The following is a 20,522-nucleotide window of genomic DNA, read 5'->3' on the forward strand; positions in this document are numbered from 1 at the left end:
CAATGCTTTTTCTATCTTGCTTCTTCAAAGTCCAGCTTTCGCATCCATAGAGTGTCACAGGGAAAACCATTGTCTGAACGATTCTCATCTTTGTAGGTGCAGACACGTCACAGCATCTAAATATCCTTTCCAAGGCCTTCATTGCAACCCAACCTCAAGTGCTAGTCTGTGGTATAGTTCTTGACTGCTGTATTCTTTACTGTTGATGGTTGATCCTAAAGGGCAGAAGCTATCCTCCACTTCAATGTCTTCATGATCAATTCCGAGGCTGGTTGCTGTACCCATTGTCATTTGTTCAGTCTTCTTTACATTTAATTATACTCCCATTTAGAGGGACCACTGCGTGTACATGTTTGAGACCCAAGTGGGCTAACTTGTGAACCGCCAAACTGATTTGAACCAAATCTGCTACAGCTGTAGGGGCACATAGGGATGCTTCAATGACATAGTTTGTAATGTCATCCACCCCAATTCAAGATGGCAGAAACATAAACATTTGAAGTGCTAGTTGCTAACTTGTGGACTGTCTAACTGATTTGAATCAAATTTGGTAAAGTTGTAGTGAGTGACACATAGGGACACAAGGGTTGGGAAATGCCCGGGAGAGGATCCATTCCTCTCCAGCCAGCATTTAATTGAAATGCTGGCTGGACAGGAGAGGGGCATGCCTCATGCTCCCACTTGGTGAGCACTTTGCTCACTGGCTGAGTGGGGAGGGGACAAGGGGGCATCCTGGCTGAGGGCAAGGGGGAGCCTTGGGGGCTCCCCCAGACCCTGGCTGCCCCTTGTTCCTTAGTCCTTATGCCCCGGCTTGGCACCTTTTTCTATACAAGGGTCTGCAGCCATGAAGATGTTCAGCTATATCTGATACTTTATTGTAGCACTGGTTATAACATATGTCAAGAGGAAGATTAAACAGCAGAGTACATCTTTCAAAATAGTGGAAAGAATTTTAGATGTTAGTGCTTCAGTTTCATAAAAGCCAAAAAAGAATTCCTCCACAGACATACCTTTTGTGGAAATGCGAAAGGAAAATGAAACCCATTGCTTTGGTGTCAATTTCTCCTGTTCTAGACAGGATTAGGGGATTGGTGAATGGCAGGTCTGGCAGATGCTGTGGATGTGAAGCTCTTGCTTCAAAATGGAGGCTAACTCCCACCATGCATGCGGTTCCTTGACAGCATCCTTATGTCGATCTTTTCAGAGGATCCTTCATTTCATTTCAGGTAGGGCAGGTCTTGAGAGGCTCTTATGGACAAGTGGATCCCTCAGCAATGCATGGACTAGTCTTGCCAGTTGTTCTCTTCCTCCTCTCTCGTTTCTTGATAGCCAAGGGTTGCCATTTGGAGATCCTCGTCCTATCCTTAAAAAGAGCAGCATATAAGTTGGCAGTGTGCCTTCTATGGCTTGCTTAGTTCCTATAGGATCTCAGCAAGCCAATAAAGACAAGACAGGGGCTGACTGCAATGAAGCTGATTCCACCCGAGAACCAGAGGAATGGGTGGACATTTATTTATTATTTATTCAATTTATATATCGCCCTTCAAAAAATGGCTCAGGACGATTTACGTTAAAATAATAAAAACAATTAAAAATCAATTAACAGATAAAAAACAAAACTATAAAGACATAAAACCAATTAACAATTAAAACATTTTAAACAGCTTAAAAACCCTTGAAGACGAGGACGAACATTTGCAACTGTTCAAAAACCTGTCCCTGGCCCTCCTGCCCCCAGAAATCCTGGAGGAGAAGACATCATGAGCCCTAGAGTTCTCAAAATTAACATCCCTGGTTCAGCCCAGTTTCATTCCCCTAATAACTCAGAAGCAGCCCGTAAAGACACTAACAATCTCAGCACGGACGCTTCTTCAAGATTTATCAAATTCAGATTCCGCTTAAAACTATAGTTTGAACAGTGGGGGCGGGGGCCTATAGCTGCAACAGATTTGCCGCCTACCGCGGCACATTGCATCCTGGAACATGTAGTCCCGTTGTCGCGCGCGTTGGACGACTTGGTGCGCAATCATCCCGCGAGACCTCAAGATTAGACCCGGCCCTCTGGAGCGCGAGGCGCTTGAGCGTGTTACATTTTTCAAACTGACCAATGAGAATTTTGCTTTGACTCGAATCCACCAATGAGGCAACGAAGGCGCTGGAAATTTAAATCACTCCTCGGGAAGAGAGGGGCGGTCCACTCCGAGCGAGTCCTCTTCTTGTCGTTCTGGCAGTCGCGTGGTCGCTGGCTGGGTGCTTGAGGGGCTCGGTCAGTTCCGTGCTGTGGCTGGTGCTGGAGAGACGAGAAGAAGCGAGGCTTGTGCTTGAAGGTGCGGAGGCGCTGGTACTGAGCAGGCTCATAAGGACGGAAAGTGGGGGAACTTATGAGGATGTGCTGAGCAGGGAGGGAGGGAGGGAAACCTTAAAGGGCTTCCCGAGAAAACTGTCCGAACTTGTTGCCTGCGATCATATGTCTTCTCTTTTTCTCTCTCCCCCCACTCTTTCCTTTCCCTTCCCTTCCCCACTCTACTTTTAAAAACAAAACACTACTAATTTAAACGAATTGGGTTGAGGTTTTGAGTGCTTGGGGAGTTCACTTATCCACTCATCTCCTGGCCTTGGGGGAAGACGCCCAGGAAACCTTTCCTGTTGAGGATTTTGTGCGTCCTCTCTCTCTTTTTTTAAAAGGGTAGATGGGGCGACTTTGTAAGAGGCGGCGGAGGAGGGCTGTACAAGTCTTCTCGTGATCCTAAGCATTCTTGGTTGGGCAAAGTAGCACTGATGTCGGTGGCACATAATTAAAAGTTAGCGTGGGTTGCTTGGGAGGGCGGGGCGCCCGGCTCTCTGAGGGCTGCGAAAAGGTGGTTTGCATTCAAATGCTGGCCGAGTGTTGGGGACGCAACTGTAACAAGTTCTCTCTGCGTTCGGTTCATGCTATTGTTCCAGGACCAGTATTTACTGGTCACTGCATGCCTTCTTCCTCCCTGGTTCAAAGCCGCAAGAGGAGACTCAGAACTAAGTTCTGGCACCACTCTGAACTCCTATGATTACTTGTAGGTAATCGTGTCAAAGAATAAGGTTAAAAAATCATATTCTCCTCCAGTAGAATACCTGAGTGAATAAGAAATGGGAGTTAATAGAGCCCTGTGTAATAGAAGAAACCTCATCTTTTTTTTCAGTATTCTAAAAAAAAAATGGTGTTAAGTTTGCAAGTTTTTTCAGGTTCCTAAGCCTGCAACCCTAGGTATAATTATTTGGAATGAAGTACCTTTGAAGCCAGTCAAACTCTCTTATGCATAGGATAGGGCTGCTCTATTTTAACCTTTTTAGCCTACTTTTTTGCATGAAAAGTACACCTATGAGATCACCTTGTTGTCCATGTGTCCCCCTAACAACTTTGCAATGCCTGTACCAATTTGTCCCAAATCTAGTGCAGATGTTGTGCCACATAGGGTGGTCTGAACAGATGTTTGTGATGTCATGCACCCTGATCCAAGATGGCAGCCACATGTAAAGTAGGCTCATTAGCTCATACCTGAACTGCTTGCACTTACTGGTTTTTGAATGAATATGAAAATATTTTCTTAAAGGCTTGAGGTCTCAATATTGCTGCAACTTCTAACAGTGAAAATCTGTTTGTAGACTTTAAAACCTCTTCCATCAGAGCAAAATGTCTACCAATGAAAATGCTGGAGGAACAGCTGTCCGTCTAAACAGATTCAAGAACAAGGGGAAGGACTCCACAGTGAGTGACTCCTCAGCTGATTGTAATTCCATTTTTGTTTGTATTAAGAAATGTAGTTTGGATTTAGAATGCTTTGTCTCCAACAGGAAATGAGGCGGCGACGGATGGAAGTCAATGTGGAGCTTAGGAAGGCCAAAAAAGATGATCAGTTGCTTAAAAGAAGAAATGTTGGCACTTTTCTTGATGATGCCACTTCACCTCTACAGGAAAATAGGAACAATCAGGTAGCCAATGACTTGATGGATCCAAAAAGCTAGGAATGAGTTTAGAAGCAGTCTAGGTGCCTAGTTGGAAATCATTGCTGTACATAGAGAGATTAATGGTGTCTGTACTAGAGCAGGGAGTAGCAAACTCTTGGTCTAAACTGTCTGCTTATTAAAAACCAAATCTGTTTGAGCACTGTCTGTATTAGAAGCCTTCTGGAATGTCTAGGCCATTTCTGACTCATCTTGCCTAGTGAAGATAGTCATAAATTTCGGGTTGATATTGTAAACACCTGATTTACGAATACGATGGATATTAATGTATTGCTTTCAACAAAGGTTCCCCAAATGGTTTACATAGATATAAATAAATTAAAATTGTACCCTGTCCCCAAAGAGCTCACAATCTAAAAAAGAAACATAAGATAGACTCTAGCAACAGCCTCTGGAGGGATACCGTGCTGGGGATGAAAAGGGCCAGTTGCTCTCCTCCTAAATAAAGAGAATTACCACTTTTAAAAGGTGCCTCTTAGCTCAGTTAGTAGGGGCCTCAGTTTCTAGATCAGTGATTTTAAACCAGGATGTTAGTAGCTGACAATTGTAATTTAAGTGTATACAACTGTGATTTGTCTGTAGGTCACGGTCAACTGGTCTGTTGAAGAAATTGTTAAAGGCATCAGTAGTAATAATATGGAGCTCCAGCTGCAGGCTACACAGGCTGCCAGGTAACCATTCAGAGGCAATACTACTCATCACTTGCATGTAGCAACTTAGTAGCTGAGGGCAAGAACTTAAGCACTAATTCTATTTAAGGCTTCATGAGACTAGCATTCACTACAGGTTGCTTGGTATGTAGCACAATTCAGGAGAAACATTATCTCATTGTCTAAACATTTTGTTGCTTCTCAGCTATGTCTTTCCCTAAACATTAAGTAATTCAGTACATTGTGAGACATGAAGTATAAAGCAATTCTGCACAAGCCTGAACATTTGTTAGAAGATGACTACCTAAACTTCATTTGTCCACCCATCCCAAAGGTTAAGAGTAGGTGATGATAAATCTAGAAAATTGTCAATTCTAGCTAAAATGTAAGGACTCCCTAAGTTCACCTAGACTGCCTCAGGCAAATATTTACTATTGCAAGCATATTGGGACTTCAACAGTCTAGGCTAATATGTAAGCCATACTGTGAATATTTATTTATTTGATTTATACACCGCCATTCCAAAAATGGCTCAGGCAAGTTAGGCTGATGATACAAGGTGATAAAGAGGGCACCTATAAAAGTTTAAAATTATTGATGGTAAAAGTTTGATTTATTGGTAATAAATCCTCCAAAGCTAGCGATCACATTTAAGACTACCATAGTCACTAATTAATGGAACTAGTTACAACAGGACTGAGGTTTTCTAGTATGAATGCCACTAATAAGTCCTTTCACATTTAGGAATTTAAGTCCCCCGTGCAAGAGTTCAAAAAAATGACATGCTACTTGAGTTCATCTCAGTGTGCAAGGCTAGTAAACGCCATTCCTAGATATGATATAGCATTGCTGAAAGCTGATAACATAATGCAGAACTGGGAATAATGATGAATTGAATTGGGTAGTGCATTATATCATTTGAAGGCTCTGTCTATAAAATAAGACCTGACAAAAACCAAATCACCTTTTTCTTGCTTATAGGAAACTGCTCTCCAGAGAAAAGCAGCCCCCTATAGACCAAATAATCCAAGCTGGCTTGATCTCCAAGCTTGTGTCCTTCTTGGGAAGAGCTGACTGCAGCCCTATTCAATTTGAATCTGCTTGGGCACTAACCAACATTGCTTCTGGCACATCAGAGCAGACAAAAGCTGTAGTAGATGGTGGAGCAATACCTGCCTTTATTTCCCTGTTGGCTTCTCCCCATACTCACATCAGTGAACAAGCTGTGTGGGCTTTAGGGAACATTGCAGGTAGGCAAATACAGCTAAACTACTTTTTGCATGGGGTCCTGTTTCTTACATGCTGGGAGTGTATATGCAAAGAAATGGGATGGTGATTCAAGTGTTGGCTACTTTAGCAAAGGGAGCCATTTCCCACTCTGCTGACCTCCACTCAGTATTGTGCTTGTGTCGGTGCTATTGGGGGCTTTAAACGTGAGCCCTCTTAAGAGCTTTAGAAGAGAAGCACTAAAAGAGCCATATTTCCAACACTCTATGGATATCTTCCCAGATGGTGCAGGTGCTCAAGAGGTTTCCCTTTAAAGGAGCCCCACTGTTGCAAAGCAGAACACTGCTTGGTGGGAATGCCGTTGCTTCCACGTGGTGCCAGGGAGACTGTTCCAAGTACTTGCCTTTGGCCAAAGCTTCACACAGGCCCAATAAACAAAGAGCCACAATTGATGGGCGGCAGCCCCTGGACCTTAGTGGTGAACACTGAAATGGGAAGGTTGAAATTTATTGTTTTTTGATTTGATTTGAATTGTATACCGCCCTTCCAAAATGGCTCAGGGCGGTTTGCAATTAAAACAAACCACTAAAACAGTAAAGAGCTAAAACAAATTAAAAAAAATATAACAATTAACAATTTAAAAGCATATTTAAACAATTGAACAATTACAGTGATTAAAATCCCAAAATTGGGTTTAATTTTAAAATAAACCAGATATTAAAAACCCCAAAATTTAGGAAGCTGAGAAAGCTTGGGTGAAAAGATGGGTTTTCAGGTGTCTTTTCAAAATTTCCAGAGATGGAGAGGATCATATCTCAGCAGGGAGCACATTCCACAATCTCGGGGCAGTGACCGAGAAGACCCATCTCTGTGTAGCCACCAAACGAGTTGGTGGTAACTGGAGACGGACCTCCTCAGATGACCTCAATGGGTGGTGGGGCTCATAATGAAGAAGATGCTCTCTTAGATACCCACTACCTAAGCCGTTTAGAGCTTTGTAAGTTATAACTAGCACTTTGTTTTTGCCCGGAAGCCTATTGGCAGCCAGTGTAACTCCATCAGTAAAGGAGTAAAATGGTCTCTCCGAGATGACCCAGAGACCAACCTGGCTGCCGCATTCTGAACCAACTGAAGCTTCCGGACTACATACAAAGGCAGCCCCATGTAGAGTGCATTAAAAAAGTCATGTCTGGAGGTCACCAACAGATGTACCACTGTTTTGAGGTCACTGATTTCGAGAAACAGGTGCAGCTGGTGTATCAGCTGGAGCTGATAGAAAACACCCCTGGCCACCGCCTCAACCTGAGAAACCAGGGAGAGGTGTGAATCCAGAAGAACTCCCAGACTGCGAACCTGTTCCTTTTGGGGAAGTGTGACCCCGTCTAGAACAGGCAAATCAAAATCTTCTCGAGTTCTGACCCCGCACAATAAGTACCTCCGTCTTATCTGGATTCAGCTTCAGTTTATTCTCCCTCATCCAGCCCATTACTGCTTCCAGGCAGGCATTTAGGGAGGATATGCCAGCTCCTGATGAAATTGACCCTAATCAGAAATGAAATCAAGTAGAATTGATCTCAGAGTTCTTTGCCCATACTGGAACTAAATAAGATGATGCTACACTAGCAATCTTGACATTGATACCTGAATAAATAGTTGATAAAGCAAACTCTGCTTAATTACCTAATGTGAAAACCTTTCATGGAGCATTTTAATTTGATCTTGACTAAGTACAGGGCAACTTTGGGTAACTATTTCCATATGGTTTCATTTGATCAGCATTTGTAACTGACATCCCATGTTGCTTCACTGGAGGTGGCTTCATAACTTAAACCATTTAGGTCACCCCAGTGGAAACTAATCAATTGGCCCCTTCAGTGCAATTGTGCAGTGCTCAACTTGGACCAGAGTCACTCTGTGATGCCTTCCTGTCTTGAAGTAGAAGTGACTCTATGTGGATTGCCTTGCCAGTCTGATCTCTCAATCTTTGCTTTCAGGTGATGGCTCTGCTTACAGAGATTTAGTTATTAAATATGGTGCACTTGATCCCCTCTTGGCTCTGCTTGCTGTTCCTGATCTCTCTTCTATAGCTGTAAGTATAAGAGTATTGCTATAACATTTCAGTGTTAGAAAGTGCTATATTATGCAAAAGCATTGCTATTAAATCAATGTTGTGATTGTTTCCAGATTGGGTACTTGCGCAATGTAACCTGGACCCTGTCAAACCTCTGTCGTAACAAGAACCCTGCACCACCAATAGAAGCTATTGAACAGATCCTTCCTACTTTGGTTCGCCTGCTGCACCATCATGACCATGAAGTTCTGGCAGACACTTGCTGGGCTATTTCTTACTTGACCGATGGTTCCAATGACAGAATTGAAATAGTTGTAAGAACAGGGCTGGTACCACAACTAGTAAAGCTTCTGGGTTGTGGAGAAATTCCAATAATGGTAAGATGGTTGTGATCACAAATTAACTGAGATCATGTGTTCAGAAATCTTGCATGTGAGCTGTTTTGCTGTCAGCTGTAGTATTGTTAAATTCCTTATGTTTAACACTCTTCTCCCAATATGAGGACAAAGTCTATAAGCTATCAGAAGTTCCATGAGGGAGAAATGAGTTTTCCTTGCCTTCTGCAGAGCTGTGACATTACTCTGGCTGGATTATCCTGTTGCCACATCACTCATTCAAAGCAACTGTGTTGCAGGAGTCCTGGAGGCATTTGAGCTTTGAGTTGGGGGAAGGAAACGTCTCACTCAGTCATGGCTGAACTTTAACTTTTTGCTCTGAGTATGCCTATGTCATCTCCCACACGAATCTGCCCAGTTACTGGGATCTTCCTCTGTCTCATGTTCTGATCTCTCTGCCTACTGAGTTGAGGTGGCTGGTGATTGATTCAGTTGTGGTTCTTTGCTTTCTCCAGGGAGGCTTGCCTGGTCCCAAGGCTGATGTTTTTTGGCCTCGGATGTCCTAAAATGTCGAGTTAGATACAGTTTTTTAATCCGGCTTTTACCTCGTCTGTTGTGCTGTTTCACATTGTCCATATGTTTTAAATGTTAGCTAGCAGCATAGAAATCAAACCAATAGTGGTTGATACTTCATGGATTCCTTGACAGAATAGGCTTTTAGTAGATCTCTACCCAGAGTCCATGTAGGGGTTCTTCACTGCACTTGTTGAAACTGAATCATGTTGGTATGGTATCGGTTAGTTCTGCTGTTGGCATAAGGATAACCTGTTCCTGCAGTTAGTCTCGAGACGACTTGACTTCCCTGCTGGCTTGCCACGGGTGGGTGGGTGTGAAAAACAAAATGACTTTGCAGTGACACTGACAGTGATTCCCTTCAATGGAATGGAAGTGTTGAGTAAACCATGAAGGACTTGCAGGACTTGGCTGAGTTAACAACATGCACACAAATAACAAAGATGTTGCAAGGGTTCATTCTGTTGAATGTTGCTGCTCGGGTCTCTTACTGGTGGTAGCCTTCATCACTAAGTGGCTTAAACTTTTTTCCAGACTCCTTCATTAAGAGCCATAGGAAACATTGTAACTGGGACTGATGAACAAACTCAAGTTGTAATAGATTCTGGAGCACTTGCTGTCTTCCCAAGCCTACTTACTCACCACAAAAGCAACATCCAGAAAGAAGCAGCATGGACCATGTCTAATATCACTGCTGGCCGTCAGGAGCAAATCCAGATGGTTGTAGAACACGGACTTCTCCCATATCTCATTGGCATCTTGCAAAAGGTAAAAATCTGATCCAGGTTTTGCTCATATATTCCACTATCACTTCAGATGAACTCTGTATGTAAACACTAGTAAGTCCCAGAGATCTGAGGAAACCAAGTACTCCTAAGTCAGTTCTCCATCTTATATGGGCTTGCTGAGAGCAGGACAATATAAGCAGCCTCAAGAATTCTGGCTTTGAGCTGGGGGGGTTGTGAGAAATCTTTAGGTGGTCATGATAAAATCTAAAGAGGTAAAATGTCTATATGTTGAAGCCGTGGACAGTTCAATTTTTTGAAAAAGAAGCGTGAAACCCTTAATGGAGCTAAGTTGCAACTTAGCAGATGAAATAGTTCTCTTGTGTTTATGAAATATATATTCAGAGTTGCATAGCAAAACATCTTCACATATGCCAGTTGCTTGGAATGAAACAAGCTGCTGTACAGGGTCCACAACTGTTTAGCTGGTGTGGGTTGCAAAGCCAAACTTGTTTGCTCACTCTGGGGGTCTTGGCCAAGTAGCAGAGCCCCTTCCCCGGCTTCTGCACAGCAGGAAAGGCAGGTGCAGGACTTGCCCCCACTGCTTCTCTTTCCTGTTTCAAAGCAAGAAAAGATGGTGGCGATGGCTACTCTGGCCCTGTAGAACTAGGAACTCTGGCAGCTTTCAACCTTTAGAGCTATGGAGGCGACAGGTCCTGGTGTGAAGGTGCTGGAATAATCTCCACCTACCCATTTCCAAGGTTGGGAGGACATCTGAGGCTCTTGCCATATTGTAACACTTGGATCCCACTCTTCCAGAAAGGCTCAGTGGCCTACAGTATTGCTTAGATCTAACAATTCGGTCCCCAAAGGGCTCACAGTCATCTTAAAAGAGCAAGCAGAAGTTGTCCGAGGGGAGGGTCCAGAAGGTTCTCAAACCTCAGGCCGATGGAGGTGGCTGCTTGCCTCTCCCTAGGCTGCAGCCTGATGACAGTAGCTGTAGAGGAGGAGTTGGTTCTTTCCACATGGCAGTGGGGCATCTGCTTTGGCAAGCAGAAATGTGGAAGCCTGCCTAAATGTCGTCATGCCACTTGACAAAGGTCATAATTTTTATCAGCATTATTGTAGTAAAAGGAAAGCTATCTTTGGGTTCAGGAATGTATACATGAGATGCCAGCTCTTAATACTACAGCTTTTTTTTTTTTTTTGCATAAAACACACATTTAAAAAAACATTTTAAAGGACTGAATGGAAGCAGTAACAGTATTTGACTAAAATTTTGTTAGTTCTTAGTGTCTACATTTTCCCACAGTACTTAAAGGCCATTTCCCTAACCCTCTTTATATTTTAAAAACAGGGGGACTTCAAATCTCAGAAAGAAGCTGTATGGGCTGTAACCAACTTCACAAGTGGTGGAACAATTGCCCAGGTCATATACCTTGTCCAGAGCGGAGTTTTGGAACCACTGATGAATCTCCTGACAGCGAAAGATGGCAAAACTGTGCTCGTTATTCTGGATGCCATTACAAACATATTTGCAGTAAGTCAACAAAAGAAACAGCTGTAGGTGTGCCTTTAACACATGTGCCCCTGTCTTGATAGCACTGGATCAGCCAGTCGAGGCTCTTGGGCTTGGTTATGTCGCTTGCATCAAATTAGAATAATTTTGCCTTTATACTGATATAATTTTGAGTTTACTCCCAATTGTTGCAGCATCCTTCAGTAAATAGTCCAGTGAGTGTCCTATTTGAAGGCTGGCTGGTCTGTCTTCCTGTTGTAGAATGCTGAAACTGTGAGCAGCGACATCTTCAAATTGCTGGAACACATAGCTTATAGTCACTTACCTAATGCTTCAACCACTCATTTTATTTGTAGTTTTGTAAGGTAGCATGCAGGAATAAATGTTTCTGTCTAGTGGTCATACTATAGCTGGCAGAAAAGAGGCCCTTTACTTTAGAGACTATGCATAGCTTTTTTGTTCATCTGAAGTGTTAAGCCATACTGTCAAGGCTCCATTATAATGCTTCCATGTCAAGCACATGCGTTGCTGCTTCCTGAGCAGCAAACTCCCATAATAGGGGAGGAGCAGGAACAGAAACTCCTGAACTTGAGTTGAAGATGGTATGTACTTGTACAAGCTTTGCCAAATCCGAACCTAACTCATGCCAATTCAACCAAATGTTAAAGAGAACTTTTCTCCATAGGCAGCTGAGAAAATTGAAGAGGTTGAAAAGCTTTGCCTCCTGGTCGAGGAGTGTGGAGGCCTAGACAAAATTGAAGCTCTACAATCCCATGAAAATGAACAGGTGTACAAGGCTGCTTCCAATCTGATTGAGAAGTACTTTTCAGCCGAGGTGAGCAAACTGGTCTGCTGGCCTACCACAGGATTGGAAGTTATTACATGGCACAACAGAAGCTGTCTTAACATAAAGGGGTGTATAGACCCTAGATCTGCTCAAGGCCATGTGCTGCACTCCCAGCAGCAGGTAGTAGTAGCCAGTACCACTATATTGATCTGGCTAGCTGCTGACAAATGTGGCACTGCAGAACAGTATTGGGCCAAGAATAAACATGGTCATGATGCCTCTGTAGACCCCCTTTTAAGGGTATTCAAGTAAAGGTTTGTGCTTGATATGCAACAATTATCTGAATTGGATTGCAAGTGCTGGGCAGGATGGAGTTTCTATTAACTTCTTTGGCTCCAGCTGCTATAGCAACACAGTTTTAGTGTTGCCAGGGTGGTATTTAAAACTTTGTTTTTTTTCTACAGGAAGAAGAAGATGAGAATGTTGTGCCAGAGTCCAGTACTGATACTTACACTTTCCAGATTCAAGGTGGACCTGGTGCCTTTAAATTCTAGATCTCTTGTATGACACAGCATCCAACCTTCAGTCTGTCTTCTGTCTTCTCCACTTATCTTCTATACTGCCACTTTTTTCTATGTGAATGTGAAGTAACACTTCAGTTACAACTGAAACTACTTGAACAGTTCACTGCAGGCATTGCATGCCTTGTGAACTGGCTGTCTTCCACCTGTTGTATAAATGTAAATTTTCCAGTTCAGTATTTCCAAACAGTCCTTCAGTAATGGGAGGATTTATCTACTTGCTGTATCCATGCTAAGTTTGGAAAACAGAAATGGCATCTGGGTCTTTATATCCTGAGCCACATACATTGATTTCCCGAGGGAAATGTAGTAACATCCTGGCAAAATAACCATCCTAAGGGGGTTCCTGTCACAAAAGGTTTGCTTTTAGGATCCCACCAAATTGTTTTTAAAGAAATACATTTTCAAACATAATAAACTGATATCTGAATATAACATAATGTTGTGAGCTCTTTCTGAAGATACAAAAAGGCACTGGTAACGGTTAATGAGAGAAACTACTTGGATTGACAAAACAGGGTGTAGCTTTTTAATCTTCCTGCCACAGCCTTTATGGCCTGCAAAGTATATTGGGGAAATTCCTCCTCCTGCTTTTATTTACACCAATATTTTGGAATTGTGTGGCGGGGAGATGGAGAAACTAAGGCTGAAGGCATGGCAACATTGGTTCTCTAGGGGCTGAACACCCATTCTTATACTGGCAGTGGAGAGGGATCTCCTGTTGTAGAAGTATTCTTGAATACAGGATTGCTGCTATTTAAAATAGTTATAAACTCCAGGGTATTATACTTCAGTGCTAAGTTGTAGCTAACTGCTTATCTGGATGGATAACATGGATCACGAGAGCCAGAACTCTGTACAACTGTTCATGATGTACACGCAACCCCTAAGCACTGGATGTACAGAAACTGAATTTCTGCTAAGCTAAATTGTCTGCCCAGTGGCAGGTTTAAGCAGAGGCAGAGTAGGCACTTGCCTATGGTGGCAAAATTTGGGGTGGGGGGAAGCCCTTTCTCCTCAAAAACCACTGCTGTGCAGATGCTGGGAGGGGGCAATGGGAAGTGCCCCCCCATGCAGGCAAAGGGGTGGCAGCGGCTGCAGCTGGAAGGGTGGTCATGGGCCAAGGGCGGAGTTCCCCCTTCTACCAATGTTGCTGTGTAGGCAGCGAGGGAGAGCTCTTGCATCTCCCTCCCTCCCAAATGAGGGCACGCCCTGTCTACAACCCAATATGGGCCTTTCTCTGCACAGGGGTGGAATGGACTCTCCTCTCACCCCCTCCCCGCAGCCACCCCTGTGTGGCCTTTGCTGACCTTATCCCATCACACACAGGTGCTTTTTAAGGAGAAAGTGGGGGAGAGGCTTACTCCATCCACCCTGCTCCTCCATCTGCCTGGTTTGATCTTGTTTCTGCAGGTTTCCTAGACTTCTAAACAGTCCAGGACCAGAACCCACCTTCCTTTAAATAAATATGGATGAAGACTACATAGAAATGTGTTCATACGAAAGCTGCTGGCTTCCTTCCTAATCAAAGCACCTAATTTGTACTATGTGACAGCAGAGTGTTCAATCTAGGGCTTCTAATATTTAGGACTCTGCCTTTTCTATGCAGAGACACAAATATCCTATCAAGGGGGGTGGGGGCGGTCAACCTACTTTGGCTACATATTGCCTTGCGGAGATGCTTATGCCTCAGAACATGGCTGCCTTAAGCTTGCACAACGAGTTTACTGAGATAATACGTGGGAGAGCAACTATAACAACACTGCGGTGACACAAGCATGGGTGTTGTGAATGCCTCACTAATTATCCTGCTGACCTTTCATAACCTTGATACAGACTCATGCCATGTTACTGTACATTGTAATGCATTACTTGATTTCAAAAGGTAATCTTTGGGTCAAACTAGGGAAATAGTTTATTGCAGAAGGAAGTTACTTAGATCCAAACCCAAAAAATAAACAAAATACAGTCAAGCTTGAAATACGTTAAAATAAAAGTCTTTTAACATTTGTTGCCCTTGAAGCCAAATCTGGGCCTTGGAGATTTATTCTTCAGATTTGTAGACCACCCCAACTTCCATCTCTGGGGAGTTTAAAACAAAAACAAGATTTAAATGAAAACCTCAGTACAATTTAAAAACAAAGTCCAGTTAAAAAGCTTACAGATTCCAGAGTCTCAGGGCAGCAACACAGAAGGCCTGTCGCTGCATAGCCACCAAATATAAAAGGTAAAGTGTGCCATCAAGTTGATTTCAGCTCCTGGTGCCCACTAAATATAGCCACCTGCAATATTTGCAGTTGAATAGCCAGCCATCTATCTCCTGTAGGAAAGCCTCCCTGCCTGGTCCCTTGTGCAAGCAGCACTGCATGAGGAAAATCACTTCATAGACTTCATTCCACATTATTACTACATTTATACCTTGCTCTTCCTCCAAGGAGCCCAGAGCAGTGTACACTATGTTTGTCATCAGAGGAACCCTGTGAGATAGGTTAGGCTGAGAGAGATGCGAGTGGCTCCGTCAGCCATTGAGTTTTATGGCTGAATAGGGATTTGAACTCAGGTCTCCATGGTCCTAGTCCAACACTAACCATTGCACCACATACACGTATGAATGCTTCCCACTACAAGTCTCCATTAAATCAAGAGGACTTGCTTTGGAGTAGAATGTGGCACTCATTAATTTTACAGCTATTGAGGCAGAGCACACAAAACTGGCTTTTAATAATGCTGTTGCACTCTGCAAGGGAGCAAGGCTCACTCCCCCAGGCCAAGAAAGGGGGTGGAGCTATAATTGGGCAAATGGTTTCAAAGAACCCAGCCACCTAGCTCCTAGGAGCCGTGTGGCTCACTCTTCATCCCTCCTCCCAAGTCCTGACAGGCCTCCTTCCCAGCTGGCTTCACTGGCAACTGGGTATTCTTCTTCCCTTAGCTCAGCAAAGCTGGCTGAGAAACAAGCTGCAGAGGACCACACAGGAGCCCTTCTGGCTGCTAACCTCACCCCTGCATGTGATGTCACATGCAAAGGGCACAGCTGCTGTGCACAGGGGCCACTGGGGAGGAAGAAGGATGAACGTGAGCCCACCTGCAATATTTGCAGTTGAATAGCCAGCCATCTATCTCTTGTAGGAAAGCCTCCCTGTCTGGTCCCTTGTGCAAGCATGAGCCCACCCTCCCCTAGCGACATGCCTGAGGTTGTGTGGAGAGAGGATGGTGTATTTGCATGGCACCTCAAGTTGGGTGCAGGCCGGTCTATTCCAGATATAGAATCCTGGGCTTGGCAATGTTCATTACTACATCCTCAGGCCCCAGAGGCTACCTGTATGGGGGGTGAGGGGGGGTGTCCATCAGGTGTAGAAAAACAGGCCTGGCCTTAACCACTTCTCTATTTGTGGCAATGGCTTTGATGGAAGGGTAGAGAGTGGTGTGGCGAGGAATTGAGTTAGGAAAAGCTTTGGGACATTACAGCCTGCCCCCTCCTGTCAAATAAGAGTCTTTAAATAATGACCAGTATTCAAAGAAACTGGGTACCCAATGGGGCTTTGGATTTCATTTATTTATTTATTTTGCTGTAATCAGCAGTCCCTTTATGCCATAGTGACTCCCAGAGAGAGTGTCAAACAAATTGTTTTCATGGATATGTTAAAGAGTTTTTAAAAATCATATACAGTGGTCCCTCGACTTACGAACTACTCGACATCCGAATTTTTCGACTTACGAACGAAAAAAGTGGCCGCACGCTTACGAATTTTCCGACATCCGAACGGAAAACCGTTGGCGGTTTTAGATGCGGTTTCCTTGACTTACGAATTTTTGTGAACGATCTCAGTGAGGATAAGGCTGCAGCCCAGGAAGCTGTGGAGCACTTTGATAATGTGGTCGTTGCCCCATGGCGAGCAATGCTCCGCAAGAGACAGAGGCAGCAGACCATGGACCGGTTTGTGGTGAAGCAGGCAAGGCAGGAGGAAGAACCTTGCTGTTCTTCCCAGTTGTCACCCTCTGCCTCCTCTTCCCAGAAATGATTTTTTTGGTTTGAAAATTAAAAAGTTCATTGCTGTTTGCAGTTTACATTTCCTGTTTTTCTTGTTCCCAAGTTGAGGTGTGTGGTGTAAAGAAATGTAACCTGAGGGTGAGGCATGTTCCTTCGAAGAGTGCCTGCCTTAGAATTGCACACAAGTGTCCTTAACATGTTCCAAAGCTGAGGTGTGTACAGTAATGCTTTAAAATGTTGGCTGAGGCATGTTCATTGTGCCTGCCTGTCTTTGAAAAGCACTGCAGTGACCTGCATCAGGTCCCAAAAAAATGATAAAGTGCTGTTGTAAATGTTTATTGTTGAAAAGTAATGTTGCTGTGCAGTTTGCATGTCTTTAATGTGCACTTGATAAAGAGTTTTGCACAAAAAACTGGGTGTCTGGGTCTTTTTCCTAGGCTCCGGAACGAATTAATCCGTTTCCAATGCATTCCTATGGGAAACCGCTTTTCGACTTACAAACTTTTCGACCTACGAATGTGCATTCGGAACAGATTAAGTTCGTAAGTCGAGGGACCACTGTATGGTGTGTGCCTAAAGTAGGCATCAAATTCATATGTCTAACAAGTGCCTGTTTCACCTATGAAGGTGGCAAACCGTCTTGGGAAGACACAAATAAAGGGAAGCAACTTTTTTTAAAAAAAACAGATACAGGCTCTTTCTCACACATAGCCTAACCCAGGCTAGGGACGCCCAGCCTGGCTTAGGCTACATATGAGAACTTCCTGGACCGGGCCCAGTCTTGGGGGCCAGCACCGCCTAGACCGGCTGTTACCAGAGGTTAAGGGAGTAAGGGCTCCCTTAACTCAGGCTTGCTGCTCATGTGTGAGCCAGGCTGTTTCCAGCCCAGCCACACACAGAGAGGTGCCAAGAGCACCCATCTCTTGGGTGGGGGGGAATCCCCCAATGCATCATGCGTGGTGCATTGTGGGACTCCTAGAAGCTGGGACAGCGAGTCCCGGCCTCAGAGCAATCCATGCTGCACAGAGCAGGGCTGGTTGTGTGGGAGCACAGAGTGCACTCCCCACAGGAAAAAGATCATCGGGGGGGGAGGCAAGGTTTGGGAAGCCTCCCCCCTGGCCTGGCAGCTCATGTGAGGATTGTTGTTGTGCGTGAGGATTGGGGCCACATTCGATTAATCCAGAACTTCTATAGTTTTACTTCATTTTCTTCTTCTTCCTGAAATAACATGATGTAGGGCAGTGCTGCAAAATGCTGGTAGGTTTCTAACAGACATCAGCTGTCCAGGAAATACTCTGAATAGCTGCTTACCCTAGAGAATAAAAAGCCTGCATGTTGGAATGTGTTGCTCTTTAAAAAGAAAAAGAAAAAGAGTTCTGGTACTGACTAAGGGTTACGGCAGCCTTGTACTTTTTCACTGCTATGTTTTCCGAGGTAAGCTTCTCTTTCTAAAAATACTGACTTGGCAAACATTTAACACTGCTGAATAGTTCCTTGAATAGGCTGATTAATAGGTTTGACTAGGCTGATTAACAATTAATACTTGTGACCTTTTAGAAGAAGAAACCTGTTAAACGAGTGCTATTTCCAGTGGATGGGGAAACAGAAGACCTGAGCTGGGCCAGGGGTGTCCATCCATCCTCCACTGCAATATGACAGTTGCCCTTAGGCAGGGTCGCCTTGTGGGTCATCCAAGGGCTGCCAAGAAAGGGGGTTCCAAAGCAGTTAATTGGCTTTTAACCAGTTAATTGCATTTAAATGTACATATTTCAAAACCTCAACAAAGGTCCTGGAAGTGAGGGCAGAATACAAATGTAAAGAACTAAATAAAATGCCTGAGATCTCAGTTGTTCTTCCAGTAACTTTTTAAAGTAGATCGGTATTCTTATTTTCTCCATACTGCAGATGGAGGGCTGAGACACAAAAGCTTGTCTAGGGCCACCTCAGTTAAGTGCACTGATTAACTTTTTAAAAATACAGCCCTCAAAAGAGATGACCTAACAGGAATCCTATTAAAATCAGCTTCTTAGTTTATACAGTACTATTGATACTTGACTGATATTTATCCACCTGATGAGCTTTCATTCCTTTTGCACATGAGCTTTAAAAAAACCCCACAAATACTAGCCTACAAAGATACCTTGCTTAGTCAACATTATTTACCTTCAGGGTTACAAACTTTTCAACGGGCTGGTGTAGTTGTTCCTTTAACAAGGGAGCCAGCGTGATGTAGTGGTTAGTGCTGGACTAGGACCGGGGAGACCTGACTTCAAATCCCCATTCAGCCATGATACTTGCTGCGTGACTCTGGGCCAGTCACTTCTCTCCCAGCCTAACCTACTTCACAGGGGTGTTGTGAGGAGAAACTCAAGTATGTAGTACACCGCTCTGGGCTCCTTGGAGGAAGAGCGGAATATAAATGTAAAAAATAACAGCCCACTGTGCAGCTATTTGCAGGGGCTAATGTTTTCTCCATTTTGTGAATAGCTCCATTGGCTCATTTCTGCACATCAGTTGCTGTTAAAGGTATGACAGCAGGCCAGTGTATGGTTTTCTGGTAAGCTGGCAATCCTATAGGCCCTATATGGCAAAATCCAATGGCATCTGTTTTTTTTTAGTAGACGAAAACAGCCACCCTTACACCCTAATCAGCCACATTCAGCGGGTAGAAAGGAGCAAACAGTGCTCCTCAGGCGAAACACATGTATGCCAAAAAGAGAGAGGGAGAAAGAGCCCAGGTCTCCAGCCATTTCCCCATGTGATAATATTAGTGGTATCTCTAGATATGTAGGCAAACCAACAGGCCTCACTCACTCACTCACTCGTGCAGTAATTAATTTTTCAAAAAATCATCACTGAACATTGTTCTTGGCTTGTGGAATCAGAATTCACTGTGACAGAGGTCATCTTCACACATAACATCAAACTGTGCGGTGACAAACCTGAGCTTAATCCTTGAACCAGGGAATGTTCTCCCAGATCTTCCAACCAGGACAAGGCCACCTCTGCTTTCAAGGCAGAGGAGTACCTCCTCCCTGGTCTGCCAAGGCCACATCCTGGCAAGCTCCATTGCACTTGCGTTGCCAGACCTGGCAAGGTCTTAGCAGGATGGCAACCATTGGCCATGATCTGTATAGGGGGGCATGCCCAGCATGATCGTGCCCTTTTGGCATGCACTGCTCACCCTTGGCATGGAAAAGGTATTTCAACTCTTTTTAAATGGCATTTAGACCCTTTCCCCGCACAACACTTGCACTGTCGCCCTCACAAGAACCCCCATAGCCAGTCTCGCACAAGTACAATTATTGGTAACCAGGATGGAGAGGCACTCTATCTGCTACTCTGGAAAGGGATCACAATTCCTTCCAAGGAGGGGATAGGTATATGAGGGCAGGCCAAGGACCTTGGGCTCTGGCCCATGGTGACAAAGGATGCTCTTGTGATGGCAAACCCCATCAAAGGGGTACAGGAACGGCCAACACACTCCTGCCCCTGTCTTGGCTTGCCAGCCAGGGATTAGCCTTCTCGTGAGCAGGCCAGTCCACTGGGTAGGACCAGAGGCTCCAGGAGCGTTGGGTTCCTGTCAGACTGTGCTCTCATGAAATAGCCATCCCATTCTAGGGAACCCCACTGGTGTGGATAGAACTCCTACTCCTCGCCTTCCTCTCCACACTCAACCCCTATAGACTCCCAAGGAGTCCAGGCTGCTCCATGTGTCCAGCGGCTTCCCTCTGGGCTTAGTCTGGCAAGATCAGGAATGGCTCCTAGCACACATTCAGAATTCCTGGGCTTGGACCCGTGTTGCAGCACTTGTAGATCAGCCGCCATGAGGAATCGCAGGTGAGGGAAGCCTGTATTTTCAGCAATCCCTGGCAAGCCGGGTCACTCTAGTTGGCAAAAATAAATCTGCATATGTGTCAAGGGGCGACCAGGCTGCCTTGGGGAGCGCTTTCACTCCTGCTACCCACCAGTCGCTGTGACCTGAAAAGGTGTTGGTGGCGTGGTACCCTTTCCTGGGGCTTGCGTGAACAATCCTCCAGCTCACATACGTGTCTCCATGGCCTTTC

General features: G+C 44.5%; 1 protein-coding gene and 1 long non-coding RNA gene across 5 annotated transcripts; one reads left to right on the plus strand and one right to left on the minus strand.

The window, feature by feature from the left end:
* Positions 1-853: 853 nt before the first annotated feature.
* LOC128346975 (uncharacterized) lies at positions 854-1,990 on the minus strand. The gene is made up of 2 exons (XR_008317324.1): positions 1,851-1,990; positions 854-1,363 (listed from the first exon to the last, which is right to left on the minus strand). It is a non-coding gene; the product is annotated as an uncharacterized LOC128346975 (long non-coding RNA).
* Positions 1,991-2,164: 174 nt separating this feature from the next.
* Positions 2,165-12,907, plus strand: KPNA2 (karyopherin subunit alpha 2). 4 transcript variants are annotated; one of them, XM_053300856.1, is made up of 11 exons: positions 2,165-2,341; positions 3,640-3,742; positions 3,829-3,966; positions 4,582-4,670; positions 5,631-5,899; positions 7,871-7,965; positions 8,061-8,324; positions 9,390-9,623; positions 10,938-11,120; positions 11,785-11,934; positions 12,351-12,907. In XM_053300856.1, exons 2-11 carry the CDS (start codon positions 3,668-3,670, stop codon positions 12,438-12,440), a joined length of 1,587 nt encoding a protein of 528 aa, XP_053156831.1. In that variant the 5' UTR covers positions 2,165-2,341; positions 3,640-3,667; the 3' UTR covers positions 12,441-12,907. The 4 variants fall into 4 exon arrangements, with proteins under 4 accessions (XP_053156831.1, XP_053156829.1, XP_053156828.1 ...); XM_053300854.1 differs by having other exon boundaries at positions 2,165-2,327; positions 3,588-3,742; XM_053300853.1 differs by having other exon boundaries at positions 2,166-2,327.
* The last annotated feature ends 7,615 nt before the right edge of the window (positions 12,908-20,522 follow it).

This window comes from Hemicordylus capensis, chromosome 2 (genome assembly GCF_027244095.1).
Source record: "Hemicordylus capensis ecotype Gifberg chromosome 2, rHemCap1.1.pri, whole genome shotgun sequence".
Classification (NCBI taxonomy): Eukaryota; Metazoa; Chordata; class Lepidosauria; order Squamata; family Cordylidae; genus Hemicordylus; species Hemicordylus capensis.

What these genes read in the sequence shown, in the direction of transcription:
- KPNA2 (XM_053300856.1), top strand. Translation starts at nt 3,668, where the DNA reads ATGTCTACCAATGAAAATGCTGGAGGAACAGCTGTCCGTCTAAACAGA. An exon ending in AGGAAAATAGGAACAATCAG is followed by an intron (nt 3,967 to 4,581) that starts GTAGCCAATGAC and finishes ATTTGTCTGTAG; the next exon opens with GTCACGGTCAACTGGTCTGT. An exon ending in CCATTACAAACATATTTGCA is followed by an intron (nt 11,121 to 11,784) that starts GTAAGTCAACAA and finishes TTTTCTCCATAG; the next exon opens with GCAGCTGAGAAAATTGAAGA.